Genomic DNA, 20,957 nt, shown 5'->3' on the forward strand with positions numbered 1-20,957 from the left:
GAGAAGCTTTTTACAATATGCATACCCTAATTCTTTTGCCTAAATGAATGGGCCAGGTTTTTCCCTGAACAAGTGATGTCTATGTAATCCTGTTTACTTTGCATGGACAAATAAATACAAATATGCAACCCATGTGAATCGATTTTGCCTATATATATATATATATATATATATCCAATTGCAGTGAGGACTACATTTCTTTGGACCTCTAACAGAGGACATTTCACAGTTTTTTTTAAATAATGTATTACAATGGAAATGACAGGTGGATGTTGTTGTTACTCAGCAGATGTTGCAGTATTTTAAAACATATGCAGCTTTAATATAAAATCCATATGAAACAGATGGGGATTTTTCAAGCTTTTATATTTAAAAACTTTTAAAACTTTGGGTTTTGTTTGTCTGTTTGTTTGTTATTGCTGAAATACCAAATACACTGGCAGATGGCCAAGCAGGTGCTTGTTTCTTGCTTGTATAGGATGGGATCACGGACAGGGGTGTCTGTGTCCAACAGATGGTGTTTATTATCTATTTTACTTCATTTTATTTTTGTCCTGCCTTTCTCTTAGCATGGGAACCAAGGCAGCTTGCATCAACTTAAAAAGAAAACAGAATAAAAATAACAACATCACTATTTAATACAAGTGTTAAAAAAGATTAAACAGTTATATTAAAATCATTAAATTATAATGTTTAGAAACACATTAAAACATAAATAAGCAGAATATACTCCATTAAAATATCCTTCTGTTACAATAACTCAGTGTTTCTCAAATAGTGGGGCGGGCCCCCCAGGGGGGGCGCGAGGCTCCGTAAAGGGGGGCGCGAGGCTCTGTTATGCAGAGGTGTACTTATAACAATTTTATAGACATATGATACTATTTATAGTTGCACGGGGGGCGCGAAATGTTTTCTTCTTCCTAGGGGGGGCATGACAGAAAATAATTGAGAAGCACTGCTAACTGAAAAGCCAGAGGCCTGAATAAATAGAAAGGCCATTGCCTCTTGGCAGAAAGAATGTGGATCAGGGACTAACCAAGTCTCTTATGATTGTGAATTCCACTGAGCAGCCACTGAAAAGACCCTCATCCTCACCAAATGCAACTGTGTTGGTGGCAGGACAGAAAGAATGCACTCCTTGAAGATCTTAAAGGTCAGGCAGGCTCCCAGATTCCAGGCAGGACTCCCAGGTCCTAGAAAGTATTGCCAGTGGTAAGGGTTGATGGGAACTGGAGTTCAGCAGCATTTGGAGGGTCAAAGGTTTCTGATCCCTAACCTAGAGACAACTGAATGAGTTTTGTTGCTAGGCCAGGGAGCAGATCTTGGCAAAAGTATGTTAACTGAAAAATATGAAGCCAGTGTCAGTGTTCAAAATCAATAATTCATTGAAATCTATTTAATCTTACATAGTTTTATATTTACGTTTGCATTGATTTGATTGTATTTTAGCAGACATATGCCATTTAGTATTTTAAATACTTGTAGTCTGTGATTTTTATCAGTATCACATCTGTGTGTATAAATCAAATGAATAATTAGATAATGATTATTTGCACTCGTAAACTAGCGTCAACAGGATGACAAATTTAAACTTACTATAGTAGACCTTATGGTGAAGCAGTCTGATTGGTTCTTCATGCAGCCATATTAATTTCTGAGTGGTGATGAAGTAAGCAGAAATAATTTCATTTATCAGGTATCTAGGATAGTACCCTTGCAACCTTTAGCTCTTTTGAAGAACTTTTCTTTCAGAGTAATTTCCTTTTTAATGCTGCTAGTGTGAATATAATATTTTACCTCTGTAGAATCATTCCATCATCATGTGGCTATAAGGGGAAAATAGTTTGAAAAATAAAATTTTGTATTAACAGTTACACCAGAATTTTCTAATCTGTTTTTGTTGATTGCAAAACATAGATATGCCAGATACTAGTAAATTATACATACTATCTTAAAATATCTACGGATATTGTCACTAAGTTGCAAAAAACTAAAAACTGTTCAAATGAAATGTGATTCAAACATGAATTTACCTGAACATGAAATGCTCACTTATCTTGTCTCTTTTTCTCCCCTTCCCTCTCTTAATACGTCAGTTTTGTTCAGATATCTTTTGCAGAGGAGTAAGAAGACAGGTTTTGCTTTTTGCTTTTTGTCTGTTACATGCTTTCAATATCTACAAATGTCCTGGTTTATAAAATGGGGAGGGGGATTGTCACAGCATGCCATTCTGTGCAACAAGGGTCTAATCATGCCAACTATAATTACTGTAATAAAATATTTTCCATTAAATTAAAACAAAATACATCTCTCAGTCCTACCATCTGTATTTTCCCCCAATACTCTAGTTCAACATCATTTCCAACATTTTGCACCCATTTAACCACACAGTCCTTGATCTGTTCTTCCTCTAAATCTAGTTTTAACATCATTTGATACATTTTTACAACCACATGTTCATCATCTTTACAGGGATCTGACAGACAGGCAAAAAGCGTTGCCTTTGGGCCAATCCGGAGGCATGGGATGCTGATGACGCATATCCTTGGATCATCCGGAAGCCATGCCAAGGCCGGCTAGTGCGGCCCAAAGCCAGTTGCCAAAGGAGTGGGGGAAAACTGCTCCTTGTCAAGGCATCTTGACAGGGCATCTTTTCTTTTCCTTATTTATTTTTGTAAATACAGTTAAGCGATTAAGCGATCGAGTGGTTAAGCACCTTTGTAAGTAGTTGCTAAACCATTCTGTCGCTTAATTGATTAATTAATTTTTTAAAAAAAGGAACTGAAAGTCACACCAATAAATAACAAGACAGCACTGGGGTGGGGCATTAAGGAATGACATCTCCAAAAAATGGGGAGGGATGATAAACACCCCTCTGCCATTAGTCCCTTCCCTCCAGAATGCTGCGATTCCAGTCTGTTGTTCCTACCTGCTGAACACTCTTTGGAATAATGATTTTTCAAAAGAACCTCTTTTAACCTAGTGTCTGAAAAAAACAGTTCTTTTGCCTTTGATTCAGTTCATCATGACAGATTCAATCACATCGCGACAGAAACCGGTTTCAAATGGGATCAAGGGCCATTTAATTCGCTCAGCGATTTGATTCTTTTGATAGTGGGAACGAGCCCTTAGAGCATGTGGAGCTTATCTCCTTTCTGTTTGCTACTTCCATTTTGCACCTCCTGGTTTTAGAGGAGTTGGAGAGGGGTTGAGTTTGGAAATACATTACTGCTCCAGGCAATTTTTCACCAGAATTTTTTTTCCCACAAAAAAGGAGGTGAGAGCCACGTATGGTCTTCAGATTGCATTTTCCTCACCTTTGACATAGACATTGTGCATTGTGCCTGTGAAGAACCCACTCCTTTTCTATTTTGCACATTTCTCCTGTGAACCCTGCTATCGGATTTAGGAATTCCATCAACTATGAATGTTTTGTTTAGGAAAAGGGTGTTCTAATACTACCATTTCTCCCCTGCAGGTAAAGGCAGCTCAAGCATCTCATCCGACGTGAGTTCAAGTACAGATCACACACCTACCAAAACTCAAAAAAATGCCGCTACCAGTGAAGGTATGCAGATAGTACTTCTTGCTTCTTCTGTTGAATTGGATAATGCTTGGACGGACTTGTTTTTCTTTTGGTTGGGGGTGGAGAAAGTGGGCAAAAACAGCCAACCAAAGTAACTGTATTCTCCCTCCCACTTTGAGGCTTTTTAAAAAATCTGTTATCTTTTAATGTTTGGGGACTCATGAGAGGTGTAGAAATAATAAATTTTAAGGGGACAATTCCGAATAAATTCTTTCAACACATGTTAATACAGTATATTATTCTTAGTGGGTCTTAAATTTAGTACATCTCGCCTGGACTTTCCAAGGGTAATAATGGACTGACTCTGGAAAGTGATCTACAACTAAACCTAAATGTAGTGTTTTCCTGGTGCTTAGAAGTTTGTGCCAAACAAACTAAAGTACATAAACTAGACTTATGTTCAGTGGTGATATGAAAGTCACACTGAGGGATCTCACCTGGAACTGGAAGGAAAGGCACCAGTTTTAATGTGTGGTTGTTTTGGCAAAGGATGTGTTGGGGTGTAAAGGGAGATGCTGGGCAACTATCTTCAAGCATGAGTTGAAATATAACCTGCTGATGAAGGCATTTTTGCACATGGGGCCTTAATACACTTTTCTGAGAGGTCATCCTTGTATAGACACGGAAGCATGCACTCACACAATATTGACAATTCAGTTCGATGCCCTGCTTAATTTGGGGTCCTGATGTTTAAAGTCTTGCTTTTTTACTCCAACGGTTAGGCTTTGCCAATACTATTGGTAAAGCTAACTAATTAGTGCTAATTTAGTGGTTGAAAGAAAATCATTTTAAAAATTTCATTAATTGTTAACAATATGTTAGTACTTCATTAGTTTCAAGCAAATCGGTTAAAATAACTGAAATAACCCCAACACCCCAAAATTATCCCCTCAAAATAATGACTTAAAATAATGTGAAACGTCAGCCTATTACCATTGTTGCCATTCAGGCAGTATAACAGCAAGTTTTAAAAACACTGATTAAAATGTTAATGAATAAGAGGTCACAGATTCATTTTTAGTAAATCATTTCCAAACTCTGTGCAGTTTTCTAAGGGAATACAGATATTTAAATCTTTATCCAGTATATAATAACAAGCATGTTAAGCCTACCTGAATGGACTGCAACTCAGCTGTTAATTTCATCCTCTTTCTCCTTCTCTGTCCCTGCTAACAAATAGAAATAGCTTCGCTCAAGCTGAGCAAGCCGCATGCTAAACAATCCAAAAGTATGTTCTTCTCCAGTTGCTCAATAGCCTGAAAGTTAATTGTATCTGGAGATAGCTAGGAGAGAAGCAAATTTAATAATACAAGAGGGAAGTAGTCAAGGAACTGAGCCTATGTGCATGAAAGAGTTGATCAGTCCATCTCTGTGATCCTTCCAGTTTCCAAGGAATAGAGCTCATATTGTGAGCTGTTCTTTTCTTGAGCTACGGTAGGGTCCTAGTGGGCTAGTAATCTATCCTTTGATAATGGGAATACAGTAGAATGTACAATCACTGGATCCTTCCCTTTCCCACAGCGTATGCACAAATAAAAATAGCTGAGTATTCGCTGTTAAAACTCTTATTTATACTTCATATTATGGTATATTCAGCACATGTTGCGTTGGGGTTTTTTTTGGTAATGGTGGCTCTGGCATCCCACCCTAGAAATAATGATATCACCTACCAAGATTTACCAGTAAAGTCATGGATCAATAGAAAATCTGTCTATGAAATATTTTTTTAATTAGGCAAAACAGAAATGTATATGTGAATGCTTGCTAATCAAACAATTGAAAAATAATTCAAAGGTTTTTGTATTTTCATGTAATACATGATTAAACAGGATCAGAATTACAGTGCGCCTACGTCATATGTGGGTGTGCCTTACACGGCTTCCAGTACATGTCAGAAAAAGCTCTCATGTTCTCTGGAAGAAGTAATGAACCAAACATAATCTAGTCTGTTTGCACCAGAACTGGGGTTTGTTCTGTGTGTCGTCCGATTTCTGCTGAGAGAGCAGGGAGAGGCCAGTTTACTTGGCCCTTGCAGACAAGGCCCAAGAAAGCTCACACTAACATAAACGCCAGTTAGTCTAAATTGTGCTGTCATATTTCTTCCCCTCCCTGTTCCTTGCCCCTTTTTATGATTCACAGTTGACTGTTATACAGTTGGTCTTGCTTATAGACGGATTTTGTTATACACGGATTCAAGCATCCACGGCTTGAAAATATTCAAAAAGAGTATGAATTTCAAGTATCAAACCTTTTTTTAAAATATCAAACCTTGATTTTTCCATTTTATATAAGAGACACCATTTTGCTATGCCATTGTTTTTAATGGGACTTGACCATACTCGGATTTTGTTATTCACGGGGGTTCCTGGAACCAAACCCCAGCAGATAACAAGGGTCCACTGTATCTGTGTCTTTGTGGAATATGCTAAATTTTATTTCCATAGCTATCAGACTATGTTCCATAGAAATTTGGAGTTTTATGATGAGACAGAGATGTGAAGGCAAAGGGATGGATCATCAGTATCAGTTCTTTTCTTGATTGCTTATCAATTGGTTGCCTACTGAATGTGTGGGTTCACTCTGTTGAAAAGTATTGTGTATGAGATGACATCAGTAATATTTTTTATCTCCGATGCTTCATTCATGAATGCACATCATTGCTTGGTACCAAACTGAACCAGAGGTGAATATCTAGGTGCGAACTGACTATAAGGAACTTTCTTTTGCAACTTTGTAAGGTTTCAAGAAGACTCATTTTAATGTATGGGGCTCAGTAGTTTTTTCTGTAGTAGCCCTATTTCCATGTGATTGTAATTATGCAAAGTAGAAAGCAAGGCCACAAATTACTGGTCCCTTTCTTGCTGTTGTGCTCTTGTCATTTTGGCTATGCTGTACAAATGGTGTGTGTTTGTGGGTGGAGAGAATGAGCATGCATGCATCTGAATAGACTTTTCCAGGAACTGTACTGTTGATGAGTCGCTTTAAGATTTTTAAGTATGTTCTGTTCTAAACAAGAGAAATGGTACTGTGATTGTTTTAATTATATGGGTGAGAATAAATTCCAGCTGGCTTGTTATTTAAGGCCACAATGTAAGGTCACAGTATATGTCAATTCTGGTGGAGAACTAGTGCAGTAGAAAGCATCTACTTTATTTCATTGAATAAAATTTTATAGATAATACATATCGAATGATCACAGATTACACATTGTTAGCATTCTTGCAAAGTCCTCTCAAAGACAGTACAGTGGTACCTCGGGATACGAAATACCCAGGTTACGAAATTTTCGGGATACGAAAAAATCCCATAGGGAATTATTGTTTCGGGTTACGAATGTTTTTTCGGGATACGAAAAAACTTTTGGTGCTTTTTTCGGCTTTTTCGCACGGAATCGCGGCTTTTCCCCATTAGCGCCTATGGCAATTCGGCTTACGAAGGCTTTTCGGGTTACGAAAGCGGCCGCGTTACGAATTAATTTCGTAACCCGAGGCACCACTGTATGGCTTTCTTATGCAATTTGGTTTGCTGGGTTTAGTCTACAGGAAGAAACAACTAGAGTTTGACCTCTGGATGATTTAAAATATGTGTTTTGTCAATGAGTAATGTAGAATAAAGCTTAATACTTTAGCCTGTTTAGAAATTTCTGGCCAATACCTGAGTGGCTTATTTTCTCCAGATTTGTTTTTAAAAAAATCAAACTTGGAGAGGTTAAAAAAATCACACAGCCAAACATTTCGGGAAGGCGAATTATGGGAACTCTTTGTACTCTGTTTCCTGTCCCAGGAACCCAAAACACATGCCTGTTTTATAAGGATTTTATATTTATGCTAGTATGTTTTGGTTTCATTTGATATTCCGGTTTTGTAGCAGCCACTTTAAACCTGCTTTTAAAAATATTTTTTCACTATTAATCATAACACTCAAAACTCATTAAACTGCCTCTACAGACCAAACCAAGTCCTTCCCTAGCAAAGAGGGGGAAAGGCAAAAAGCAACAAAATAAAGTAAAATAAGGTAAATCAGAAGATGTTGAGGCCTTTTTACAGATGAGCTTCATGGCTGAAGGTGTTTCCCAAGGGAGACTTGCACAGAAATGAATGAAGGAGATCTTGTGTTTGTTTGATCATGCAAGATAGAAACATTCCATTGCTTTTCCTGCCCTTTCGTCTGTCTTTTGAAGCTTCTTAAAGCCATAACATGTCTCTTATTTACAATGTGTTATAAAGTTCCATATAGGCTGATGTCCCTGTAACAATCATAATATATTCTTTTTTCGGTTAGAGGCATAAGGGCTGGTGGGAAGTGTACACCCAAATCAAAGGCCCACTAGCACCTTTGTACAGTTTTCAGAAAAATACTATGTGAGTAGGCCTATAGTAGTTATACTTCCATCTGATTTTAGCATACCCTGTGAGAAATTGCACTGCAGCATCAGACTCTGACTCTAGTCAACTGGGACAATATAATAAAGAGTATATTATTCTCCAAACAAACAAACAAGCCCTGAGGATCATACGCTGAACATGTCTTTACTTACGTTAAAACCAACTAATGTGTTTTTTTTAAAAAAATATTATAACAGATTTACCAACATGCCTTTTTAATTAATGTCACTCTCTCTCATACACACAAGGATACAGCCACTCTAAGACTCTATTATAAGCCTTCATACGCTACATTGCTTAAAAAAATGATAGCTGTGGAGCTAATAGCATCAAACCTGGAACCCATTATCTCCTTGAGAGGGTCTTTAAATGAGCCAAATTCCAAACAGATTCAATAAAAAGTACCATAGGTGCGGTACAAACTGGCCAAAAGGGCGGCCTGCCGGTGGCCTAATTTCCTCCAGAGGGAAGCCACAGCCTCCAAACAGTACAGCTCCCCTCTGGAGGAAAAAGAACCTGGGAAAACCGGGTTCTTTTTCCGCCACCATAATTACGTCATGAGTGTGCCAGTGGCGGTGCCCATGTGCACAGGGTGCCGCCATTGTAGTGCCGCCAGTCCGTGCTTGGGTTAGGGACTGTTCGCTTGCCGTGTGGTCCCTAACCCTATTTGCACCGCCGCCTTACCACAGAGGGCCTGTCTGCCCCGGGCCAAAGTTTATTAAACTAAATAGCCCAGAAAATTAATAATTTAACTTTCATTTACCCTTAATAAATTTAGGAGCTTAGCACACCATTTGTTAAACCAGTTTACCTCTAGCTGGCTTAAATCTTAAATCTGGCTGCCCAATCTGCCACCTGGGTGCATCTCGGGTCCATCCCCGCTTCCAGGAAAGTTCCAGCTGCCATTTTCTTAAATCAGAAAACTCCCGGATCCGTAAAGAGCCATGAGGAGCCCTCCTGGAAGTAGGGATGCACCTGGGATGCACCTGGGCAGCAGATTGGCTGGCCAAATCCATCTGATAACATCAGGATGCCACCCGATTTAAAATTTAAGCCGGTTTAGGGTAAGCTGGTTTTACAAGGGATGCAATAAGATCCTTACTCATTTTGGACAGGAATATCATGAATCTCTGTCAAATCTTGGTCAAACTGCTGATGGTTCTTTATTCAAACTATTCAAACTAGAATAACAAGGACCTGATACCAGTATGCTCTAAATTAAGATTGGAATGGGAGTTCATAAGTTTCCTGACTGGGGATGAATTTGAAATTCTGGATAACCTGAGAAAGTTGTGTGGAGAAAAAACAGTAAGTTTTGTTCCTGATGCAGTTTTTGATAAATGCACAGGAATTTGCTATAAAAGCTGATGCTTGCAGTCTTTTCATACATCATCTTTGCCAATTTGACTGTTGCACAAACCAAACATAGTGCGTATGTGTGCATTTGCCTTCAAATCACCTGTCAGCTTATGGCAACCCCATGAATTTAATAGGATTTTCTGAGGCAAGGAATTCTCAAAGATGGTTTTGCCAGGTCCTTCTGAAATACAGCCTACAGTGCCAAGCATTACATAGCAGAAAAAGAAACTTGGATTGACAGAAGCTGCAGCCTTAGCTGGTTTGAATATTGCACTCTTTCCTTTCCGTGAAGAAATCTGCACCATTTTCAGTTTCTGAACTGAATGCTGTGCAGTTTCTGGAAGTATGCAGTTTTCTGGTCAAGCTGCATAAATCATAGAAAAGCTGCACAGTTTCCTGTGATCGTACAGGCAAAAATCCCAAGTGTCCCAAAGCTATAGGATGAAAAACTGTTCTTGGCAACAATCAGGAATCAGAAAAATCCCTAAACTAACTACATCATCATAAGGAGAATAAATTATGTCTGTTTATAAATATACAATGCCAATGAATACTGGTACAAATTCATTTCAACAAACAAAACTAAATCCAATTGTTAATCCCAGCTCGATTAGAATCAAAAAGAAGATTGGTTCCAAATGACGACAGAAACATAAACACAAGAAGTGCTAAGAACAACAAAAAAGAGCCTGTATAGAGCCTGAATATAATACAAACATGTATTGAATATCACTCTGTTTATAAATACAGCATTGTCATGTTATTTAGAATACAAAAATATAACAGTCAGCAGATTTCTAGTGTAATTCTTTTCCAGTACAAAATTTCCAAGGTCAGAAACAATAGTTACAACAATACATTAATTTCAGATGTGCAGGGCCTAATTATCACAAAAAATATTGTGAGCTGGTATGGCCAAAAATATAATGTCGACATGTCAAGACTTTTTTTACCCAAGATGAGGTAATCTTTCTCAATCTATTCACTATGCTATGATTAAAGAACTGTTCAATTGTTTCCTTCTGAATTAGAAGAGAAATTCTTCATAAACCAATTAGTTCAAGGAAAATAAACAAACAATCCTTTCTAATGCCCTATGAGCATGAGTTCAGCTTGTTGAAACGTGTATTTTACCCCCATTGAATCAAGAGAACTTAGACTCTCCTTTAATGGGCCTTGTCAAATCTGTATGAGATAAGTGAAACCTTGAAGGAAGAATCTGTACTCCAGAATAGCTAATGCTAGAATAGGCGCGTGTACTCTTCAGATGAGAACCAGCATGTTGTCATGATTTGAATGCTGGCCTACAACTCTTGAAACCAGGGTTTGATTCCTCTCTTGGCCATGGAAATCCACTGAGTGACATTGGGCAAGTCAAATACTCTCGGCCCCAAACCTCTCCCTATAATTGGTTGCCTTAGGGTCACCATAAATTGGAAAAGACTTGAAGACACACAACAAGAACTGTTCAAATAATTATTCACAGTAGCATTACCACCAAACCTCAGATAAATTACCAACTATCTTATGAAATCATTCTCACCATTCAAGTAGCTGGAAAAGAAAGCTAACAAACGTTACTGTTTCCTCTAAATCTTTTCCAAACCAAAGCCAGAATACTGAGAACATCAGAAACAGACATTATATCACGTTGAGTTTATTTATGCCACAAAAATACATAACTAACCATCATATTGGGAACAGATGCAATGCATTCAAAAAGCTATATAGATCAATCTTTTCTTTAAATCCAACAAGTGGGCTTAAAGTGAAAATCGAAAAGGCCTTTGTTGTCATAAACAAAGTGGACCTGCTAATTTTTTCCATGTCTAGAAATCTTAACTTGGTGAGTGCATAACTACTGGCATAATAGGCCTTGCATTTGCTGTTGTTGTTTGTCTTCAAGTGATTTCTGATTTATGGCGACCCTACAGCCAACCTATCATGGGATTTTCTTGGCAGGACTTGTTCAGAGGAGGATTGCCATTGCCTTCCACTGAGGCTGGGTGCATGTCTTGCCCCCAGGTCACCCAGTGGATTTCATGGCCAAGGTGGGAATTGAACCCTGGTCTTCAGAGTCATAATCCAACACTCAGACCACTATGCTACGGTAGCTCTCCACCTGTGCACTAGTGTAGATGTAATTTATAACAGGCTTTGAAATGACCTTCAGTGGTAAAGGGGGTTTCGTTATGATGCAAGCTTGATCAGAATGGAAACCTTATCTTTGATATGGGAGAATCTGTGGTGCCTGTAATGTGGAAACTTTGACATCATGTAATACCCTTAACCAGATACTACAGGGCTGTATATTTTAGGGAAAGGTGTGCTATTATTGACCAGAAGAATTTGATAGTTGCTACTGTACTGTGCAGAACAGGTCAAGCCTATAGAGATCATTGCAAACAATCCAATGTGACTTATCTCTGATGGGATAGATACATGTTTAACCAGCATTGACGCATCTTTCCCGTAGGCAGCTTGTATGCAACCCGGGTTTATCCCACGGCTTTTCAAGAAGAGGAAAATCCTATTCTTGAAAAGCTATGGTATAAGCCCGGGTTGCATATGGGCTGTATATGGGCTACATACGAGCTGCCTACAGGGAATGCGATAAGATCTGTCATTGCTAGTTAAACACACATCTGTCCCATTGAGGATAAGCCATGTGGGATTGTATATAATAATCCCCTATGGCTGCTTCTGCCCACCTCATCTTTCCTAATAATCTGCTGCAGAAAACCAGATTCCCTGTGCTAAAATTAGACATCTTTCTATATTTACTGTATATAACTGTACTGTATTAGTATAGTTACATTTTAGTCTGAGAAGATAAAGGGAGATTATTATTTATGTGAGCAGGATAATAACAGTGCAAAATAGTGTTTCTGTGTGTAGTTCCCAGAGTGTTGCAGTCCTGATTTAAGCTTTTTAAAATGACTTTTTGAAACTTTTAGGCTTTGGAGCGCCAGGATTTCAGGAAAAATAGAATAATAAATTTTAAAAAATAGCAAAGGGGATGGGAAAAGGAGGGGAGGAGAGGAGGAGGGGACAGTGATGCCATGTCCCTAGAATGGTTTTGCGCACCCAGGGCATTGCACAATTGGTAGTTCATTCATGGGTTTCCCCCGTGAACGAAAAGAAGTGGATGGGGAATGGGGCAGCCATGGGAGGGAAGTGGCATCATGCGATCAGCATCGCCAGTGCTACTTCTCTCCCAGTGAAACTGCAGTTTAAAAACTGTGATAATCTCCTAAGAAAAAAGGAGGGTAACCTTACACAACACTATTACTGATTACAGGGCACATCCATATACATTCTCATCCACAAAGAAGGAGACACAAAGAGATGGAAGTAATTATAGAACTATTGCACTAATTTCCCATGCAAGCAAAGTCATGCTCAAGATACTGCAGCAAAGACTCTGACCATATATGGAGCAAGAAATCCCAGAAGTGCAACCTGGTTTTAGGAAAGGAAGAGTCACCATTTCCTTCTTCTTCTTTTTTGCTGTGAAGATACCCCAAAAAAGGCCTTTTTATTGTTCTTAACCTCTCCAGGAGATGTGGAGATGTTAGTAAGATGCCTGCATTTTGTTGTTTCTGTCCTTAGTTGAGATGGCATGGGGAGGGTATCTTTAGCAGGTTGGCCCCTCTTCCTCTGGCCATTTTTCTCCTGTTTGGTATGTTATATCTTGACTGATGAAGAAGCCAGTGAAGCTTCAAAAGCTTGAAACAAGTATACAGTATTGTGCATTTCAGATGGCCAGTAAAGGGATCACTGGCAGATTTTTGTTTGAATTTACTAAATGGCCAACACAGCTATGCCTGAATGTTTTCTGGATTGTAAAATACCACATTGTAGCAGCAACAGGGGAATCCTGAAAAGTGAGCCAGTGGACCAAGGTAAAACAATTTTTTCTTCTTCTCAAATTTGGACTGGATTGACATGTTTTACCTCTACACCTACCCAAATATTCCTGATACAAAAACATGGAGACTTCTTGAGGAATCCATTGTTGTCTGCCTACAAAGAGGCCTCACAGGAATGGAGACATATTGGATTGCAAAAGAGGAGTCCTTGTTGATATGCAAATGGACTTTAAATTTCCTGGACTTTGAAAATCTCCCTATTTCCACATGGCCAGAGGAGGAGGGGCCAGCCGACTAAAGATACCCTCTCCATACCATCTCCGCTAAGAACAGAAACAACAAAATGCAGGCATCTTACTAACATCTCTATTTTTTCTCCTGTTTGGTATGTAACATCTTACCTGATCAAGAAGCCAGTGGGGCTTTGAAAGCTTGCAACAAGTCTATTGTGCATTGGGGTTAGTAAATAAAGGTATCACTCTTTGGTGGATTATTGTTATGTTATCACCTATAAAGCCCTACATGGCCTGGGTCCAGTCTACTTGAAGGAACGCCTCCTCCCATACAATCCTTCCCGTACACTCCAATCCTCCAGGGAAAAACTTTTACAATCTAGAAAGACCAGACTCGCGGTGACCTCCCAGAGGTCCTTCTCTGTCACCGCTCCAAAAACTTGGAATGACCTGCCGGAAGAGATTCGCCAATTATCCTCACTCAAGGCTTTCAAAAAGGCGACAAAAATCTTTCTCTTCTGGCAGGCCTTCCCCGATTGATAATGTCCAGAACCAACTGAATCCCCCTCCTTTTATTATTTTTCTTATTTGTGATTTGTTTATTAATTTTGTCATATTGTTATGTATTTTTAACCATGTTTTATTGTTTAATTTTATATTTGGGAGAGAGGGTTGGGCTGGGGTCTTGTGGGGCTTGCTGTTTTTATTGTTGTATATTATATAAACTTTGCTGTTACCCGCCTCGATCCTCAAAACGGAAGAGGTGGGATATAAATAAATATTTATTACTGTTATTATTATTATGTGGGTATGTGAATTACTTAAAATCTTTTGGATTGTGCGTTTAAAACTGCTTTTTAAAGATATAACAATAAATATGTAGCTTGACAGAGTGCCCCACATGCAGGCTGGCTGATGTGTTTGGAAAATTGGTCTTCTATTGAATTTTTAAATGTGTTTTAAAATGTAAAGAAAATCAAAAGGCCAGCTCTTAGACTACTACCTAAAACAGTGAGTAGAACATTCCCTCATGAACATCTATTTCCTCCTCAGCTCTCCAAAAAGTTTTGACAAACATGCTTGGATGCCGAGAAAAACATTGACATCCACACACTTTGTACTCTCTCATGCAGTCCCTTCACCATGCAATGTACACAGTACCATAATCTCAGATATTATTGCCATTTATTGGTAAGAAAAATCACTTCAAAGATACCCAAAATGTAGGTGAATGTTTAAAGACACCCCAGTTTACTGCAGATATTTAAAATTTGTATAACCTTAAATAATATATAAAAAGACATTTTAAATTTAAGGTATGAAAAGTCTGGGAGGAAGTAATGGGAAATAGCTGTCTCCCAGAAGACAACTTTAGCTGTGAAATTCTCAACCCAAGGGAAGCAAGTTCCTTTCCTACTCACTGGCACCTGCCACTGATTATTAACACAGGCAGCAATGTAGTAAGTGGTTGGTGAGGAGCCTTGATATCTTATAAGGCTCCCAACTGTTACCACACATTACTAGATTTCATATATTTGCTACAGAGTTGCATTCCTGCCAGATGCCTTATTTCATCCTTCAGCAACCGCTGAGACCTAAACATGATCCATTCTTGAAGTTCATGTTCTAGTGTAGCCTGGTTTCCATGATTCAGTCCAACAAGCTGTTCCTCCCTCTTCCTACATTTTGTCTTACCTTCACAGCTGCTTTATCTTGTGCTCATTATCCTTTATCATACCTCTCATGTGGATTTTCCCCATTTTGCAAAATAAACTTTTAATATGATATTATGAGGCAGCTCATGTTCTGTTGACTTTGAGCAAGCCAAGAAATTTCTATGTTGGTCATGGAACACAAACCCCAAACCCAGGTGAGCTTCTTACAGTTTCATGTTCCATTGCAAACACTGGGATTCCTCCATGGGGGTGTAAAGCTGCGATACAAAATGTGCCAAAAAAGGAGGAGAATTAAAGCTCAGTTCAGATGGGAGGAGGGCCAGAACACTTAAATCATGGAGCAATCTAACAGGATGAAGATTGCTTGCCACTTAACTATAAATAACTAAAAAATGACAAGAAGAACCTCCGTTCCATTCATTGTACTATGAGTTATTTCTGCTGCCTGTTCAGCTTTATCTGTCTTTGGTTTAACTTGGAAAATTTGGGGGCAGTGCAAGTTTATCCTCAGTTTTCAGTTATGTCTTTATTTCTATAGCTCACTAGCAGTTTGATCAAACCTGGGGTGAGAAATGTGTCGCTTCTCCAGTGTTGTGGGACTGCAGTTCCCAGAAGCTAGACTGCATAGCCATTTGTGATGAATGATGGGTGATGCAGTGCAACAATATCTGGAGGGCCACACACCTCTCCAGCGCTACACAGTGCTAGGACTAAAGTATCTGTCATATTGGCCCCATACAGACAGGCCAAAATAAAGCTGCTTTGGGTCACTTTGGAGGTATGCTGTTTAAATGGTGCATGCGTCCTAAGAATCTGGAAGCTGCGCCAAATCCGTGATCCAGTCATAATGACTACCATGCAGCTTTGGTGCAGCTTCCAGACTCTTAGGATGCATGCATCATTTAAACAGCATACCTCCAAACTGACCCAAAGCAGCTTTAATTTGGCCTCTCTGTATGGAGCCATTGATCTCACAGTGTGGCTTTTTTCTTACTTAAAGTTAATAGCAATATCAAACTGTCATTTCCCCCACAGAAATAAGCAGAATAAATCAGAACCCCCAATTTTGAGGAGGAATGTTGTAAGCATCCTGAATTAAAATCATGTAGCTGATTTTACAGAAAGAAAGAAAGAAAGAAAGATGTTCACTCTCCTTTATGTAGAAGTTTGAAGGCAGCTAAATATTATAGGTGCTGTATGGTGGAAAGTGCCAGCCTGCACACATACTAGGGTTGCCTCGGGGCATCCTTTCCAGATGCCCTGCAACCCTAGTATATTGCCGCGGTGTTGTAACGGCAGCACCTTTTTTACATGGGCACTGCCATTATGATGTCACGGCCATGCCGCCTCCTTTTCGGAGCTCTTTTGGCCACGTGTATCACTGGTGCAGCCTTTAAACAGCTGCGTGAGCGATACAAAGAGAAAGGGGCCAAGCGGCCCCTTTCTCCCTTTTCCCGCCGCCTGGAAAAATGGCGGATCAGGGCCTCTGGGCTGTGGCTATGGCAGCTGAAGCCCCGATCCGTCGGGGAAAGGGGCGGGTGCAGGCCGCCCAAAAGGGCAGTCTGTATCTCACCTTAATTTCAGTAAAAGTAGCACCTGTTAAAATAGAGAAACTAATCAAACATGAGGAGCACACCATCCACAATGAAGCACCATAAACAAAATACCAAACAAGACCATTAAAAGGAGAGTTCAGCAGCCTTAATAATGGTGCAACAGCACCACATAATCATGACAAAAATGTTAAGCTAGCGCCAGCACAAGAATTGCCCCAATACCCTACTAATCAGAAACATCTTGGCCATATGGTGGAAGCCCATGAGAGTCAAAGTAGGACAACATTGATTTATGGAACAAACTGTGTCCATCTGTGACCACACATATGTATCTTATAATGAAGAGTCTGATCACATGTTGGATTTATTATGTCCAAAGTAGTCATGCATAAGCCCAGTCTCTGCCTGTGGTGGAAAATCTGATGCTCACCAACACAGGCAAAGAAAGTTGGACAGGATGCCTGTGGGGAATCAGGATTTGCTGATCACTCCAACTCTCTTTTTCCCTCTTCATCTAGGCTGTTTTTTGGCAACTAATCATCAGTAGGACCCATTAGTAGCTGACACAAAGACATCCTTCTGTTTGGGGCAGTGGGAAGCTATGCATACCCAGGATGGTGTGAACTGGTCCTCAGGTGACTGAAGATGGCTCACCAACTTAAGTGGCAGTTTACAGGCCTTTCTCCCATACTGACATCTGAACACAGACAATGTTTTGCAAAGTCAGAAGTTGGCACTGCTTTTAACCCTGTTTTGAGAGATTTTAGTTAGGACTTGCATCTTAACTGCTGTACTTGGTGGACCAAAGGAAATATAATGGATCCCAAACCTCTTAAATATTATTCATACTTGCATCCCTGAAATAAAGAAGCTGGCTGATGAGAGAACCAGATCTCTGTGCTGAGCCAAGATGGTCCGGTTGGCCAAACTTGTGGTGGTTTTATGTTGAAATTTCTTTTCACAAATAATTTTCAGAGAGCAGTAAGAAGAGCTCATAATTGGCTTGTGGTGAAGATGGAGGCCAAGGATTTTGGTCAAACAAAGTTTGGAATGCTTGTTTTATTTTAATAGCATTTGTGGGTTATTTTATCTAGAATTTTCATCTGTCACAGGATCAACTTTTAATCAGTCTCTTATCATAGCTCATGGAGAAAATATAAGCATGTGTGACATGGATAAGTGACACAAGCATCTTCTTCTGGAAAATACTAGGGCAAATTAAAGCCATAAATTCAATGTGATTCAAACCCTACAATTTATTTTATTTTGTGAGGATTTTTCCGTGTAGTTGACCAGCTGTGTATATCTTGATTTCTCCTCCTGAAAAAAAAGGTAAATTAAATTACTAAGCAATTGATGCCATATCTTTCTACACAGGGAGAGAGGAGGAGGGGGAGAGAGGAGAAGAAGGAGAAGATGAAGAAGGACGAGGGATGTAGTTACAAGGGGATAAATAAGGGCCACGCTGTCAGAGCACTCTTGGCAAAAAATGTCAGAGATGTGGCTATACCCTGGAATTGGGTCACAGGTGACAAGGTAACCTGAATTCAGGTGGCAGACATGATGACCCAACTTATGGTGAGTCCTGAGTCACAGGAAGATGATGACAGAGGGGCAGGAGGTGAAACCAGCCGACTTCAATTCTGCAGAGTCACAGCTGTCAGGTGACAGGAAACTGGGTGACGTCCCAGGAGGGGGAAGGACTCAAAACCCCAAAGAGGAGATGTGTATATAAGTGAGTGAGCTGAATGTTCAGAGTGGTGATGTTTGTATATAGGAATCTTGCAAAGCACTTTGATAGTCTGTCTGTACATATTGGAGCCAAAAGATTAAAGTCCTCTTTGTGAGGCAATTCAGCAGTTCTTTATCCGGCTGCCAGCTTCTGTGTGGGAGGATTTTTCCTTTGCAGCCTGCACAGAGCTACACAGCAGAGACTTTCCAGTGGCGTTCTTGTTCCATGTGCATGTCTTCTACAATGTTGCAGGTTTAATCCTGATTCGACATGCCCCAGCACTTGCCCCTCACAATTAATAATTCTACTCCCATGAAATTTTGTTTTAGTCCCAAAATTTCCATCATTATAATGAGAAAACAATGACAACAACAACATTCACACCTTGAATTCTTATATCTGCTGTGTTGGTAACTTTGCCTGCTTCTCCACTTTGGACACAGTAAGCTATTTCTAAAGGTTCAAATGAAGTTTTAGCTTGCTGCAATGCTAGAAATTTGGGGACTAAAGGAAAATGGAGGGGGGAAGAGTTGTTATTTGAAGGAGAATTCCCTGATTTTGCCCCTTTCCCTTGTTGTTACACCCTTGAACACTGCATCTCCAGCTCTCCCTCTGTGTATTGTAGCCCTTGTATAGATCCCACAATTAAAAATAAAAAAGGAGGAATGTTCAGTGCCCAGGACTGAACATTAGACCTTATTCCCCCAAAGTTATATTATATTCAAAAGGGATCTCAGTTACACACAATATCGTTCCAGTATAACAAAAGGAAGAAAATAAAAACATGAAAGGAGGAAAAGGAGATATTACCAAATGGGACACCCAATGATCTGAGGTAAGCATTCATTTGGGGAAGATTTAATTCCCTGTAATGTCTGAGATTTGTGTAAGGAACTTTGATGAAGCCAAGACAGTTTCTGCTTACTCAGTTTATGGATGATTCAGTTTAATGCCTCTGAGCACATTGGTGTTAGTGTGGAAGGCAGCTCCTTATGTAGTTTACTTACAGCATCAAGCTACAGTGCAGCCATTTCAAAGTGCCTCTGGACAAGAACAACATACTTAAGCATTTTAATTGAGAGAAAAGACAAATTCTTATCAGCTCTGAAAAAAGTACATAAATGAAATACAAGAGGATCCAAATGCTGAACTGCAAAGGCAATTGAAGCAGATCATTTTTCTGCCAACTGCAATCATTGTTTCCTTCTTCTGCCTTTCTTTGCTGACAGGCAGTCAGAGAGGAACCACATTTCTGAGAATAAATATTTAGATGAAGGGAATGAGTGTGCTATCTATGATGACAGGGTCCTGGATGAGGATGGGGTGATGTTTTTTCTGGGCCTGGGAGTCCAGATACCACCAGTCTGGGATCCAAGCATTTTATCACAATGAAGAAAACATTGAGGCTAAATTATAGATCATATTTGACAATGGCAGTGCAAAATTATTGCCCTGTGTTTGTATAGGATATTCAGGTTGTGGGTATATCAGATCATACATTTCTCTGTCTGCATGCAAGACATCACCGAAGAAGATAAGAAGAGTCCTTGGTTCATAACAAAAGCCCATGTAGTCCAATGTCATGTTTCTTAGAGCTGCCAATCAACAAGTACAAGACATGTAGAATAGCCCATTCTTCCTGTAATAGGAGATGGTATTCAGAAGCTTGGTCCCTTAATTCTGTAGGCCTCCTCCCAAAATGACAAAATGAGTCTTCCCTCCCCACTCACACCATAAGCCATTGGTCCTAATAAGTAGCATATGGCCATTGTTACAAGTAGGGACTGATAGCCCAACCACTGACCATTAATCTTTTTAATCTCCCTTTCAAAGCTGTCTCGGAGGGTAATCATCTCCAGGATCCCTTTGAAAATGCAAGTATGTACAAGAAAGAACCCAAACAACGCCAAACAGTCCTCCATTTTGTTCAAAACAGGCACTGAGTGAGGAAGAAGGCCCTTGTATTAAACATCTGTACCAGACCCAGAGACATTATAGATAGGCATCACTGGTATGAATTATAGTCGACCATCTGTATCCATGAATTCCTTATCCATAGATTCAATCATCCACAGCATGATTTTTTTGTTTAAAAAAAATGGTCCCAAAACCAAACCTTGATTTCACCATTTTATATAAGGGACATGATTTTACTACATAATTTTATTTAATGGGACTTGAGCATCCACAGATTTTCATATCCATGGGTAATTCTGGAACCAAACCCCAGCAGATACCAAGGGCCCACTGTACTGTAATGTCATAGAAGAGTAATGTACAATCTCTGACTACTATAGAACCACCTGTTCCTATCCTAGACAGAAACAGTCTATGCCAGAGATAGGGAGCCTCATGACCTTGGTCAAAATTGGGCTGTCATAGGTTCCTAATTTACTCCTCATTTTTCAAAAGACGATTGTGCCCCTTCTCCAGTATTTCATAATTGGTGGTGTATGACCCTTTTCATTCTAAAAGGTTGAAATGCCTCTCCTAAGGTTGAGTTGTAGATAGGGAGGGCTTTAAATAACGCCGTTTTTGGTCCCACCTTCATGCCTTAG

General features: G+C 39.5%; 2 protein-coding genes across 3 annotated transcripts in view; both read left to right on the forward strand.

Annotated features, from left to right (window-relative positions):
• Positions 1-20,957, forward strand: part of FBXL7 (F-box and leucine rich repeat protein 7) — a 230,700-nt gene that overhangs the window by 77,490 nt on the left and 132,253 nt on the right. For both annotated transcript variants that reach the window (XM_042463375.1, XM_042463373.1), the window contains exon 2: positions 3,479-3,568. Coding sequence is in view for 1 of the 2 variants with exons in the window: in XM_042463373.1 (XP_042319307.1) it covers positions 3,479-3,568 (90 nt within the window). In the remaining variant the exon portion in view is untranslated. The remainder of the gene's footprint in view (positions 1-3,478; positions 3,569-20,957) is intronic.
• Positions 1-20,957, forward strand: part of LOC121929079 (zinc finger protein 239-like) — a gene marked incomplete at its 3' end in the record, with an annotated part of 257,852 nt that overhangs the window by 28,722 nt on the left and 208,173 nt on the right. The gene's annotated exons all lie outside the window — the stretch shown is intronic.

The sequence above is a fragment of the Sceloporus undulatus genome, chromosome 4 (genome assembly GCF_019175285.1).
Source record: "Sceloporus undulatus isolate JIND9_A2432 ecotype Alabama chromosome 4, SceUnd_v1.1, whole genome shotgun sequence".
NCBI lineage: Eukaryota > Metazoa > Chordata > Lepidosauria > Squamata > Phrynosomatidae > Sceloporus > Sceloporus undulatus.